This window comes from Folsomia candida, unplaced genomic scaffold (genome assembly GCF_002217175.1).
Source record: "Folsomia candida strain VU population unplaced genomic scaffold, ASM221717v1 Fcan01_Sc001, whole genome shotgun sequence".
In the NCBI taxonomy this organism is placed as follows: domain Eukaryota; kingdom Metazoa; phylum Arthropoda; class Collembola; order Entomobryomorpha; family Isotomidae; genus Folsomia; species Folsomia candida.
This window is the reverse complement of record NW_019091193.1, coordinates 5,488,272-5,500,742: the sequence shown is the minus strand read 5'-3', so window position 1 is coordinate 5,500,742 and position 12,471 is coordinate 5,488,272. Positions and strand designations below refer to the sequence as shown.

The 12,471-nt window shown below is 41.1% G+C and overlaps 1 protein-coding gene across 1 annotated transcript; it reads left to right on the top strand.

Moving 5' to 3' along the window:
- The first annotated feature begins 4,755 nt into the window (after positions 1 to 4,755).
- LOC110857417 (4-coumarate--CoA ligase 2-like) lies at positions 4,756 to 8,371 on the top strand. Its single transcript, XM_035853229.1, has 8 exons — positions 4,756 to 5,215; positions 5,288 to 5,441; positions 6,016 to 6,069; positions 6,147 to 6,400; positions 6,476 to 6,922; positions 6,987 to 7,288; positions 7,357 to 7,390; positions 7,466 to 8,371. Exons 1-8 carry the CDS (start codon positions 4,934 to 4,936, stop codon positions 7,739 to 7,741), a joined length of 1,803 nt encoding a protein of 600 aa, XP_035709122.1. The 5' UTR covers positions 4,756 to 4,933; the 3' UTR covers positions 7,742 to 8,371.
- The last annotated feature ends 4,100 nt before the right edge of the window (positions 8,372 to 12,471 follow it).

Below are 12,471 nucleotides of genomic sequence, written 5' to 3'. Positions count from 1 at the left end.
TAAAGGGGGTGGCCACGAAAAACGTTCAGTCACGACTCTAAAGGGGGTGGCCACGAAAAACGTTCACCCACGACTCTAAAGGGGGTGGCCACGAAAAACGTTCAGTCACGACTCTAAAGGGGGTGGCCACGAAAAACGTTAAGTCACGACTCTATCGGTGTGACCACGAAATTCGTTTAGTTACGACTCTAAAGGGGGTAACCACGAAAAACGTCCGGTCACGACTCTATGGGTTGACCACAAAAAACATTAGGTCACGACTCTAAAGGGGGTGGCCACGAAAAACGTTCAGTCACGACTCTAAAGGGGGATGACCTCGAAAAACGTTAGGTCACGACTCTAAAGGGGGTGGCCACGAAAAACGTTCAGTCACGACTCTAAAGGGGGTGGCCACGAAAAACGTTCAGTCACGACTCTAAAGGGGGTGGCCACGAAAAACGTTCACCCACGACTCTAAAGGGGGTGGCCACGAAAAACGTTCAGTCACGACTCTAAAGGGGGTGGCCACGAAAAACGTTAAGTCACGACTCTATCGGTGTGACCACGAAATTCGTTTAGTTACGACTCTAAAGGGGGTAACCACGAAAAACGTCCGGTCACGACTCTATGGGTTGACCACAAAAAACATTAGGTCACGACTCTAAAGGGGGTGGCCACGAAAAACGTTCAGTCACGACTCTAAAGGGGGATGACCTCGAAAAACGTTAGGTCACGACTCTAAAGGGGGTGACCACGAAAAACGTTAGGTCACGACTCTAAAAGGGGTGACCACGAAAAACGTTAGGTCGTAACTCTAAAGGGGGTGACCATGAAAAACGTTCAGTTGCGATTCTAAAGGGGGTGTCCACGAAAAATGTTAGGTCACGACTCTAAAGGGGGTGACCTCGAAAAACGTTAGGTCACGACTCTAAAGGGGGTTACCACGAAAAACGTTAGGTCACAACTCTGAAGTATGGCATTGTTCTAACGTTTTAAGTACGTTTAGGCACTTAAACCAAAAGCCCGCCCTCTAGCGCTGAAAAACAGCCAACATCCGATAGGTGGCGCTGGTAGGTAATTAAAATTAGTAAGGCACAGGTCAAGTGTCAACTTTACCGTGGGGCACAGAGGTCACAGGTCAAGTATAGTGGATGTGCCCAGGTCACAGGTCAAGTATAGTGGATGTGCCCAGGTCACAGGTGAAATGTCAAATCTAGTGGGTGTGCCCAGGTCACAGGTGAAATGTCAAATCTAGTGGGTGTGCCCAGGTCACAGGTGAAATGTCAAATCTAGTGGGTGTGCCCAGGTCACAGGTCAAGTGTAGCGGGTGTGCCGAGGTCACAGGTCAAGTGTAGCGGGTGTGCCGAGGTCACAGGTCAAGTGTAGTGGGTGTGCCGAGGTCACAGGTCAAGTGCAGCGGGTGTGCCGAGGTCCCAGGTCAAGTATGATGGGTGTGCCCAAGCCACAGCCACAGGTCAAGTGTCAACTCTGTAAAGTGTCAACTTTATGGGTTGTACGCAGGTCGCAGGTCAAATGTCAAGTCCAGGGGTGTGTGCCAAGGTCAAATGTCAAATCTAGTGGGTGTGCCAAGGTCACAGGTCAAATGTCAAATCTAGTGGGTGTGCCAAGGTCACAGGTCAAATGTCAAATCTAGTGGGTGTGCCAAGGTCACAGGTCAAATGTCAAATCTAGTGGGTGTGCCAAGGTCACAGGTCAAACGTCAAGTCTGGTGGGTGTGCCCAGGTCACAGGTCAAATGTCAAGTTTAGGGGGTGTGCCCGTTCATTTGATCAAGTCTCGGCAGATCTAAAGGGTGTGTTTCGTTGTTCTCGTGTTCGTCAACGTTTTGACACTTTAGCGAAAAACGCCCTCTAGAAACGAAAAATGTAACATAGTGCCCCACCTGCCGCTAGGTGACATTAGCTTGGACAATGTGAGACACGTGTGTAACCAAGCGCCAAGTTCAACTGGTAACACACACCACTGCACAATTCTTGGTTCTGATTATAAAATTAGGTTAGTGTAAGCATTTTATATTTAGCCACACCCCCTGGCTACGCCCCTTGAGATAAATCACTTCTGAATGAATTATCTGTCATGATCACCCATAGGAACAACATATTACGAGAGAAAAAATTAATCAGAATATTTTCATTGCCACACCCACCGTCGTAGCGAGGGGGTGTAACATGTCAAATTCTCATCAGGTTTCTTGCCGTACGTTCAAAAGAATGAATGAGGAATCAAATAAAATTCTGCAAAAATTATTTGCTTGGAAGAATCGAACCCACGACCTCTTCATTTCAAGCCCTAAGACATAACCCCTAGACCATCATGTAGATGCAGTTACTACAACGTCTTTAGGGCTCATATCATAACAAGAATTGTGCAAAGTTGTGTGTGTGTGTGTGTGTTACCTTTTGAACCAAGCGCTTCACTCGATGGCTGTATCACCTTACCCCCATAGTTCTAAAAATTATCACCGAGCGCCACCTATCAACATTTTTAGGTACTAGGTTGTATTTTCTCCGCTAGAGGGCGCTTTTCGCCGACCGTGTCCAAACGTTTCAAAAACGTTGAATGGCCCCAGAACAACCGGATACGTCACTAATAGTAAAATTTGTATACCCCCAAGATTTAGTCCGTGACCTGGGAACTGCTCCTATACTCGGCACTTGACCCGTTACGTGTGCACACTCCCTATAGTAACCAGTGGACCCGTAACGTGTGCACACTGCCTATAGTCAGTAGTGGACCCGGAACGTGTGCACACTGTCTATAGTCAGTAGTTGGCCCATAACGTGTGCACACTCCCTATAGTTGGAAGTAGACCCGTAACGTGTGCATACTCCCTATAGTCGGCAGTTGGCCCATAACGTGTGCACACTCCCTATAGTCAGTAGTGGACCCGTATGTGCACACTCCCTATAGTCGGCAGTAGAACCGTAACGTGTGCACACTCCCTATAGGCGGCAGTTGACCCATAGGGTGTGCACACTCCCTATAGGCGGCAGTAGCCGTAACATGTGCACACCCCCTATGGTCACAGTTGACCCCGAACCTGGGCAAACTCGCTATGGTTGGCTTATGAACCTATAACCTGGACACATTATTTAGAGGAATCACCTGACCTATGACCTAACCATACCCATAGGTGACTTCTGGCCTCAATACATTTACATAGATTTATCACATGACGTGTGACCTACGTGCATTTAAATGTTGCTAAACCTGTGACGTAGGCAAATGACTTATAGTCCTCACATAACTTGGGACACACGCTAAAGTCATCAGGTAACCTCGACACACCCCTTAGAGTCGTCAATTTATCTCTTACTGCATACGTAACGATTTGTTCCGGGTTATTGTTATGTTACTCAATGCCGGCGGAAGTTGGGTGGACATGTGGGGACATTAACATTCTGGGATAGGAGAAGGAGGGCAAGATACGATTTTGCTAAATTTCTGAGGGGACAACGTCCCTCTGTCCCCCTGCTTCCACCGCCACGCTATTACTCATAAGTTCTCTAATTGGACAAATTTAGTTCAGGCCTAGGAATTTCTGCAAATCGTACATGCTAAAGGTCCACGTTCTGTTGCGCTATGTTTTGTATGGATGCCATTCAGCAAACGTTTCTGACTTATGAATTAAAATCCTTTCTATGCTGGAGCCCGCCTTGCGGGCTTTGGAGACTAGTTTATTAATAATTCAATAATTATATAAAATGCAAATTACTGTTGTTCTCACTCAATTAGCGTTTTACATAAAAAAAGTGTCATATAAAAAAGTTAGATCTCAATGTGAGCAATATAAAAAACAGCTATGTCCAATAAGAAAGTTTAAATTTTACGTTGACTTCAGCCATCTGAAATCTTCAGAGGTATATTTTGAATGGAAAAACAAAAAAATTCGAAATTTTGAATTTTTATGAAATCAAGTTACGGAATTCTCTAACTATTTTGTATCTTGTCATTTTTCTCTCAGAAGCATCGTTTATGCGTGAGATTTGCGAGAGTTTTTCGGTGGTCAGTGGAAAAACATACTTGGCTACGCCGGGCCCCAACCGAGCATATTCATTTTTGCTTTTTGCGTGGGGCCCTGCTTTCCGGCTTTCGCCTCACCTAAGAAAAACGGCAATCTCGCTGAAGACGATTTTCTCGACACGAAAATCGCCATTGGCTGGCGGGGTGGAGTTCATCGATGCCGTTCCTCGAGCATCATAGACTAGAGATATAAATATACATACATGTGTATGTGTATGTACATATGTATACATGTAGATACATGTACATATGTCTCTCGTCTATGGAGCTCCATCAGGGATAATTTTGCGTAAGGTTCTCCTCACCAACTATTTACACACTTGAGTGGGAAACATTAGGCAAAAATCATTTCTGCGTCTCTTCCATACTACAGACTGTTACGAAACGCAATTATAAATATTGTTAGGCCAAATGAGAAGATAAATCGTATTATTTAATACTAGAAATGGTTACTAAAATTCCTTCAATGAAGTATGTCGCGTGTATATAATAATTATTATTTCGCGTGGTTAAGTAATACAGGAGTACACACTTGTAGGATACTGACAATGAGTGACCATGAGTATGCTCGTCCCAATCTTCATAGCTCAATTAAGAACGCAACAAACATAGTGTCAAAGTCCAACAGGGCTTTATAGCGTAATAAATATATTTTTTGTTTATCTGCATACATGCGTATATGTACGTGTTGAGATGGATGGATACAAGTCTCATCATAACCTACACATGCTGAGCTGCTTGAATAATTCACTACAACCTGTAAGCAAACAGAAATAAGTATGCGTTATCAATCACACGAATAATATCATTGACTGATAACCAGTACATGCAGGTTTGTTTTCATCGGCTCAGTTGTCAGTCAGTATTATTCCCTGATAGTTTTGTTCTCGTATTCATTCTTCGGTATTAAAATGGTTCTGATAATCTTGAGGACGAAGAATCCGAGAAACATTGTCCGTTCAGCATTAAAGTGTAAAACGGATCTGCAAAGTTTATCGAGAAGGAGCTATGGAACCTCCAACGTTACTTCGGCCACATCGTCCGTCGCCTTCAAGAAGAACAAGTGGATAAAACCAAGTGACACCAATCCGTACGTTATATCCTCCGTTTTAGACATTGAGCCAACTTTCAATGTCACCATTCCAGAGTTTTTGAGAAGTAATCTCCACAAGTGGGAAAATGCGCCTGCTTTCGTATGTCGACCTAATGTTAAGTATTTGAGGTCTGTTTTTCTTGTGTATGAATTTTAGAAATAATTTGTCCAGGAATGTGCCGTGACTGGAAGAATGTATACGCACGGTCAAGTTCACAGGAAAAGTCAGAGTTTCGCTGCAGCCTTAAAGCAACACGGACTTCAGCGGAAAGAAGCAGTATGTATCTTGCTTCCCAACATTCCCGAGTATCCGATTGTCGCCCTAGGTACATATTGGTCCCCTCATTATCAGTGACCGGGACCCTCGTCCTCAGATTTTACATGATAAGTTTAGGATGCAAAATAGGACTGTTCATAGTAGTTCAGACAGTCCTATTTTGCTTATATCTGTCTGCATATATACTTACTTACTTAGATATTTACACATTTATGAGTTTGTACATATGTAGTTACAGAAAGCGTTAGCTGAAATATTATCCTCATGAAATTTTACCGTTTATAACCAGCAATGCGAATGTCTAAAAGCAGTTTTTATTAGCACTAAACGCCATAAATAACGCGAGAAAAGATTACATAATTGTGTAAACATAGTGAGGGTATTCATTATTTCTTCGTATCCTTAGTATTCTTCGTATCGTAAAATAACTTACGACGCTTACGAGATTTTGTAAGCGTCGTAAGATTTTGTTATCGAAAATCGCGTTACTACGCTTACGATTTTTACGAAAGCTGACCCCTTGTTTTATCTTCGTAAACTATTTTACGATACTACGGATACGAAGAAATAATGAATACCCTCAGTATATATTTATATATTAAAGGAAACAATACTTTTTTTAGGCATTTGGGACGCAGGATTGGTTGCTTCGCCAATAAATCCAACTTACACAGTGGGTAAGTGCTTATCTTCCTATAAATATACATATATAAGTAGTACAAAATCATGACAAGCTTCGTAATATTAATTGCAGCGGAAATAGCGAAGCAAGTGGCCGACTGTGGGGGAAAAGTGCTGGTAACCATTCCCCAGTTTCTCCCAGCCGTGGAGAAAGTGATGGAGGAAAGTCCCACGCTCAAAAGCGTGGTCGTGGTGGGCGAGGCTGGAGGTCACCACTCCTTCTTCGACATGCTCAACACGGACGTTTCCAGCGCGAGATTCCTCCGCGGATCCGACATCAACACTCTGAGAGAAACCGCGGTGCTACCTTATTCCAGCGGAACGACTGTAATTTTAATATACAATTTTATTATGCACTAGAATATTCCAACATTTTGAAACTAAACCTGTGAAAATTCGTAGGGAACGCCGAAGGGGGTGGAGTTGACACACAGCACTTTCACCACAAATCTGATGCAGATCACTTATCCTGGATATCGCCTCTCCGAGTTTTTTGACGGAGGTGCCCCTCAAGATCGAATGTTTGCCCTACTCCCATTCTTCCACATGTACGGATTGCAAATCATCATGGCCAACTCTTTGTACCAGGGAGGACACACTCTCTGTTTCCCAAAGTTTGAGCCTGCATCTTTCATCAAAGGGATCAAGCATCATCGTCCAACCGTCCTCCACTTGGTCACCCCGCTCATATCCTTCCTCTGCCAGTGCCCTGAGATCACTGAGGAGGACTTGAAACACACGAGGGGCACGATTGCAGGCGCTGCTCCCATTGGGAAAACTCTCATCGAGCGTTTCATCGCTAAATTTGACCAGTACATGTTTTTCCAGGAAGGTGACTTCTGCTTATTTTAATTTCCAGTTTTGTGACTTGTGTTTTTTGCCACTTTCTCAGTTTCACATTTTCGTATGATCAAGGTTTTGGGATGACGGAGCTGTCCAGCGTCAGCCACTTGATTCCCCCAGAAATGAAAAACTCTCGAGCCGCTCCTGCGGAATTCTGGTCCCGGGAACGACCTCCAAGATTGTTGACAACGAGTTGGGGAAAGTTGTGGGTCCGCATCATACGGGAGAAATATGCGTCCGAGGTCCACAGGTCATGAAAGGCTACTACCAAAATGAAAAGGCCACCTTGGACACGATAGACTCGGAAGGTTACATGAAAACTGGGGACATTGGGTACTACGACGAGGAGGGATTTCTTTACATTGTCGACAGGTGGGTAAATAATAGTTCTTTATGCAAAATTATGCATGTGATAATGAATTAAATACATTAATTTGCAGATTAAAGGAGCTCATCAAGGTGAAGGGTCTTCAGGTATGTAATTTAGCAAAAAAGTATTTTACTGATACACTAGTGAACAATTTCGTGATATCGTTGACATCTGTGTAGGTCGCACCCGCAGAGCTGGAGAATGTGCTACGACAACACCCGGATATTGCAGATGTTGCCGTGATTGGCATCCCACATGAGCGATGGGGCGAAGTTCCGCGTGCTTATGTTGTCCCAAAGTCTAAAACGTTGACGGAGTCCGCAGTGAATTTATTTTTGGATGATAAAGTCGCCGAGCATAAAAGACTAGTTGGTGGGGTTGAATTTATTGATGCGATTCCGAAAGCGGCGTCAGGAAAAATATTGCGAAGAGTTCTCAAAAGCAGGTTTGAGTGATCAAAATGCCGATCATGTATTTGTTTTTGTAAATGTTATTTTTTTATTATTACAAAAATTACTTAACTTATGTACAGAAACTCGATTCATAATATTCTAAATTAGAATTTTGAATTCGATCAAACGTTGTCGTAAAATATTTTTATGACTGAGGTCTCCAAATTCTAAGCAGTGCAAAATATTCATCCAAGTTTTCCTAAAAAATCATTTTTAGTTACATTAATTATGTACATATTGCTAACAACTCATCTGCAAATCTTGCGAAATGCTACAAAAAATCGCACATTTTGGCATGTTTCGCGAAACCTGCTGGCGGTCCCCCAATATTATTGCATATTATTTATGCACACACAATCATTATGTGCACAAAGATATGACACATTAAAATTGTTAGAACCTAGAACGCAAGTACATTGTATTCATCTAAATATACAAATACTAACGATTTTTATTATTCTCCGGAAACCGAATAATTTAACACGTTGACTTTTTGAAGTGGGAGTCGTGTAGGAAGCCTAGCACGATCAAGCCATAAGTCAAGATTACGCTGAATGTCTATTATAAATAATTATGTACATTATAAAAACCAGACAAAATTTCTAAATAAATTTTCATAATTTTGTACATGTATTTACCATTCCCATAAAACCGTACGATATCTCAAAAAACTTTCCCCCAGTCATGGCCATGGTTGCATTTTCATACACGTAATATGCAGAACATTGCTGAATTACTCGTCCATTACAAGTCGCTGACAATTTTTGAGACGAAATGTCTGATGCATTTTTAACTGCAGAGAGAAACTTGGCGCCCTGGTATTAAATCATTCATTTTTATTTTTGCTTTTTAACTAAATATTTACTTGTATATATATAATTCGGTACCATTTTGCTGGCTTCTGCTGCTGTTACCAGGGCTACCATTGCCCACGCGAATTGCAACACCATGAGAACCTTGTACTCAATAAAGTTCACGTCCCAACGCATTATGAAACGAGACGAAAGGAATGGGACGAGAATCATGTAAATTCCTAACACGCAGAGGTTAGTGAGATTGTTAATTTGCTGAAGGGATAATCGAGTTTGAGTAAAATTAGACCAAATCTGCATACACAAATCATTGAAAAATTATAATTTTAAGTTGAAAAAATCAGTCTTCATGGAAAAACAAAATTATTTCACCTGCTCTGAATTTGGGTAACTTTGTATTCTTGGATGAACCCATTTTTCTGGTGTTGCTGTATATTTTATGATTTTCAAGCCTCGTCTAATCCTTCCATAAAGATACAGAGAGCAAAACGTGACAAAAATGTAAATCAGGGATTTGATGGTGCCAAACATTTGCCATCCGATGAAGTGCCAAATTGATACGGCGAGCATTGTAGGGCTGATATTTTCCCAAGGAATTGGTTTGCTCGTATTTGTGACCAATAAGGTGTACATGGTTCGTCCCGTGTACACCTCGGCGGCAGATTGCCATCCGTACACTTTTGGAAAAAGGTAAAAAACCGACTTATGAAATATCTCCTCCAAGATTACGCCGTAAAAATAAGTGGTGGCAATGAATTTGTCCTAGAATTTGGGGAGAAAATTAGTGTAAAATATGAGGCATAGAAATTTATTTATTTTATGAAATTACAGTGCATTTTGGAAATATTGCTCACTAGCGAATAAGCCCGTCTCCCGCCGGGCCAGCGAGAATTATTAGCTGCAAATGTCTGCCGGCAACGAAGTAAAAGTAAATGTTCCTCAGCGAAAGTGATAGTAAAAATACTTTCGAATGACGCGTAAATTCAAAATAAGCTAAATGAAATGTCTTTAGAAATTAGTGAATTAAACAAAATTAAATGTCTCATGGTAGTTATCTTAAGCTCTGTGTTACAGGTTGTTTTGGCTACTTCACTCCGAAGTGCCCTGGAAGTGAATTAGAAGTCAGCCACGGGTATACATAACTGGTACCACTTCACTTTAACTTTACTTTAAAGTGACCAACCCGTTACCAACTTCCACTTCACTTTAACTTTACTTTAATTTAAGCTATAGTGGTCAATCCTGCATACCCGTTATCGACTTCCACTTCACTTTAACTTTACTTAACTTTAAACTAAAGTGGCCAATCCTCCATACCCGTGGCTGACTTCCACTTCACTTCACTTTACTTTACTTTAAAGTAAAGTGGCAAATCCTGCATGCCCTGATCTGACTTCCACTTCACTTTTACTTTACTTTACTTTAAAGTAAAGTGGTCACGACAACCAATATATCAACTATTAGATAAACACCCATGATTACCATCGTAGATAACCACCATCAGATAACCCCCCAGATAAAAAAAAGGTCGTCTTTATTGATTCCCAATTTTAGCCATTACATTTGAATTACAAGTGAACCAAACCTCACATAAGTGAGAAATAGATGGTCACAGGTTCCTAACTATGGTGCCCGTAGTGTAATGGACACCGCACAGACCTGTGCAACAAGTCAGAGAGGAAAACCACAAGGGAAAAAACTCTCTGCCAGTACTGGGAATTGAACCCAGAACCTCCATTCGGCTTGAAGCACAGTGTGATGACCACTCGGCCACCACTGCCTGCCTTAACTCGGCCACCACTGCCTGCCTTTGGATAACCACCATTGGATAACCCCCCAGATAGCCACCATCGGATAACCCCCCAGATAACCACCATCAGACAACCACTCCCAGATAACCATCAGACAGCCACTCCCAGATAACCATCAGACAACCATTCCCAGATAACCATCAGACAACCACTCCCAGATAACCGTCAGACAACCACTCCCAGATAACCATCAGACAACCACTCCCAGATAACCGTCAGACAACCACTCCCAGATAACCATCAGACAACCACTCCCAGATAACCGTCAGACAACCACTTCCAGATAACCACCATCAGACAACCCCCAAAATCTGACTTTTAATTTTTAAATTTTGAATTTATTTTGAATTTTCGCGCCATTCGAAACTCAACTTTCTCTACTTTCACTTCCGTTGCGGAACATTTACTTTCACTTCCGTTGCCAACAGACATTTCCAGCTTATAATGTAGATGTTAAAAATAGGCTAACTTTTGTAAACCATGAATTTATCTTACCCACGGATAATCATCTTGTCCAGCAGTATTCTTGACACATTCAATAACTTGTTGATTAACGAGGTTCAGAATTATGTGCTGCTTTCTCCAGAAAATGTTTGCAAATATGAGACACCATCCCGTGAAGACTGAGTATGACCAAAAGTCAAAAATTACTAATGGATTTTTCTCAATATTTCCAGTTTTTGAGCAGGTAACAAGACAACAGACGATGAACCCGTTAACTTGTTGAACGGCACACATAATCTGTGTAGACATGCATCCAAACAGATATTTAATACTTAAATATTTATGCTAAATCAAAAATTATGTAACCATATGAACCTGTTGTATCCTATTTTTCCTGATTTCATATCTTGAACTATCTTCAACACGGACAAGAACCAGGCGAAATGGAATGAAGCAAATTTTATACCCAAAGTTGATAAAAAGTGATAAAAGAAATTCAAATCTGTTCCCTCGATATTGGTTCCGATCATAATTTTCAGAAACTTCTTGGGAATTATGGCCATATTCTCGTGAAATATTTTCATTTAGGGTGCTCGCAGCTACGGCAAAAATTAGCAAGGATTTTTTCTGAATTTCGCTGAGAGAGCGAGACGATTCGTTATTAGTATTAAAGGATTTTATGGAGATGCCTAATTCTTCGTCAGGGTTTGTCAGGCGCCCTGATTGCGATTTTAAGTTAAATGCACTCTCCATGACAGTGAAGTGCAATGGGCGTCTAAATAGTCAGTGGTCTCGTTTTAAGGTTACCAGTTGTCAAGGCCAAGCTTATTGTTTTAATTGACATGCATAAGTATGCCCTTCGTTTTGGGCAGAATAACGGCGACAAGTTACATTACATTCTCATTCTCGGAAAAGTACACAATTAAGATTTTATTGAGTTGTGGAACCGTTGTCACATCTTTACTTAAATAAGACGTGCATACCTGTTTCTGTCCATGTCGCTTGATAAATTTGTTAGAAACGATAGAGTCCAAGCTACTTAGAGTAAATAAATGCCAACGATAATTACTCAAACTTCAGACATATTAACAAATTATTTAACGAGAATTGTCGAATTGAACGTTTGCGTGACTAGGATGGATTGAATTCTAACCAAAACGAGGTTTATATCATGTACTATTTTGGAGTTTTTTATTCAGTATTGACCGTATCTATGAATTAAAAATAGTGTAATGTTGTTTTCCACGAGCTGTTTAGCTCCTGCCAAAATAATTGCGATAAGAAATTCTATTTGTATGACAAACTTTCACAAGTCACACAGTCAGTGGTGAAAGTCAAACTCACTGGAAGGTTTAACAGATTAAATATCCAATGATGTGATTATAACAGAAAATATTCAAGAGGTTAAGATTTCTCAATCCTCCAATATTTTCAATGTCAAAGCGTGTCATGTTCTTGTGAATTACTTAAATACATATTTAGCTTAATGGCTAGGAAAAAATTAAAATTGGTTTTCATTTTGGCAAATATTGTTGATACTTAGGATTAGACGTGAATTTGCAACTCAGCCCACGCAGCATGTTTTTCGCAACTAACTTGGTAAAAAAATTAAGTTCTAGTGTCAACTTTTTTGATAAACATGTCCATTTTAATATTTTATCAATCA

Bases quoted from the DNA above. Each gene is read 5' to 3' on its own strand.
- LOC110857417 (XM_035853229.1), top strand. From the start codon at position 4,934: ATGGTTCTGATAATCTTGAGGACGAAGAATCCGAGAAACATTGTCCGT. The intron at 6,401-6,475 runs GTAATTTTAATA...GAAAATTCGTAG, and splicing joins CTTATTCCAGCGGAACGACT to GGAACGCCGAAGGGGGTGGA. The intron at 7,391-7,465 runs GTATGTAATTTA...ACATCTGTGTAG, and splicing joins TCAAGGTGAAGGGTCTTCAG to GTCGCACCCGCAGAGCTGGA.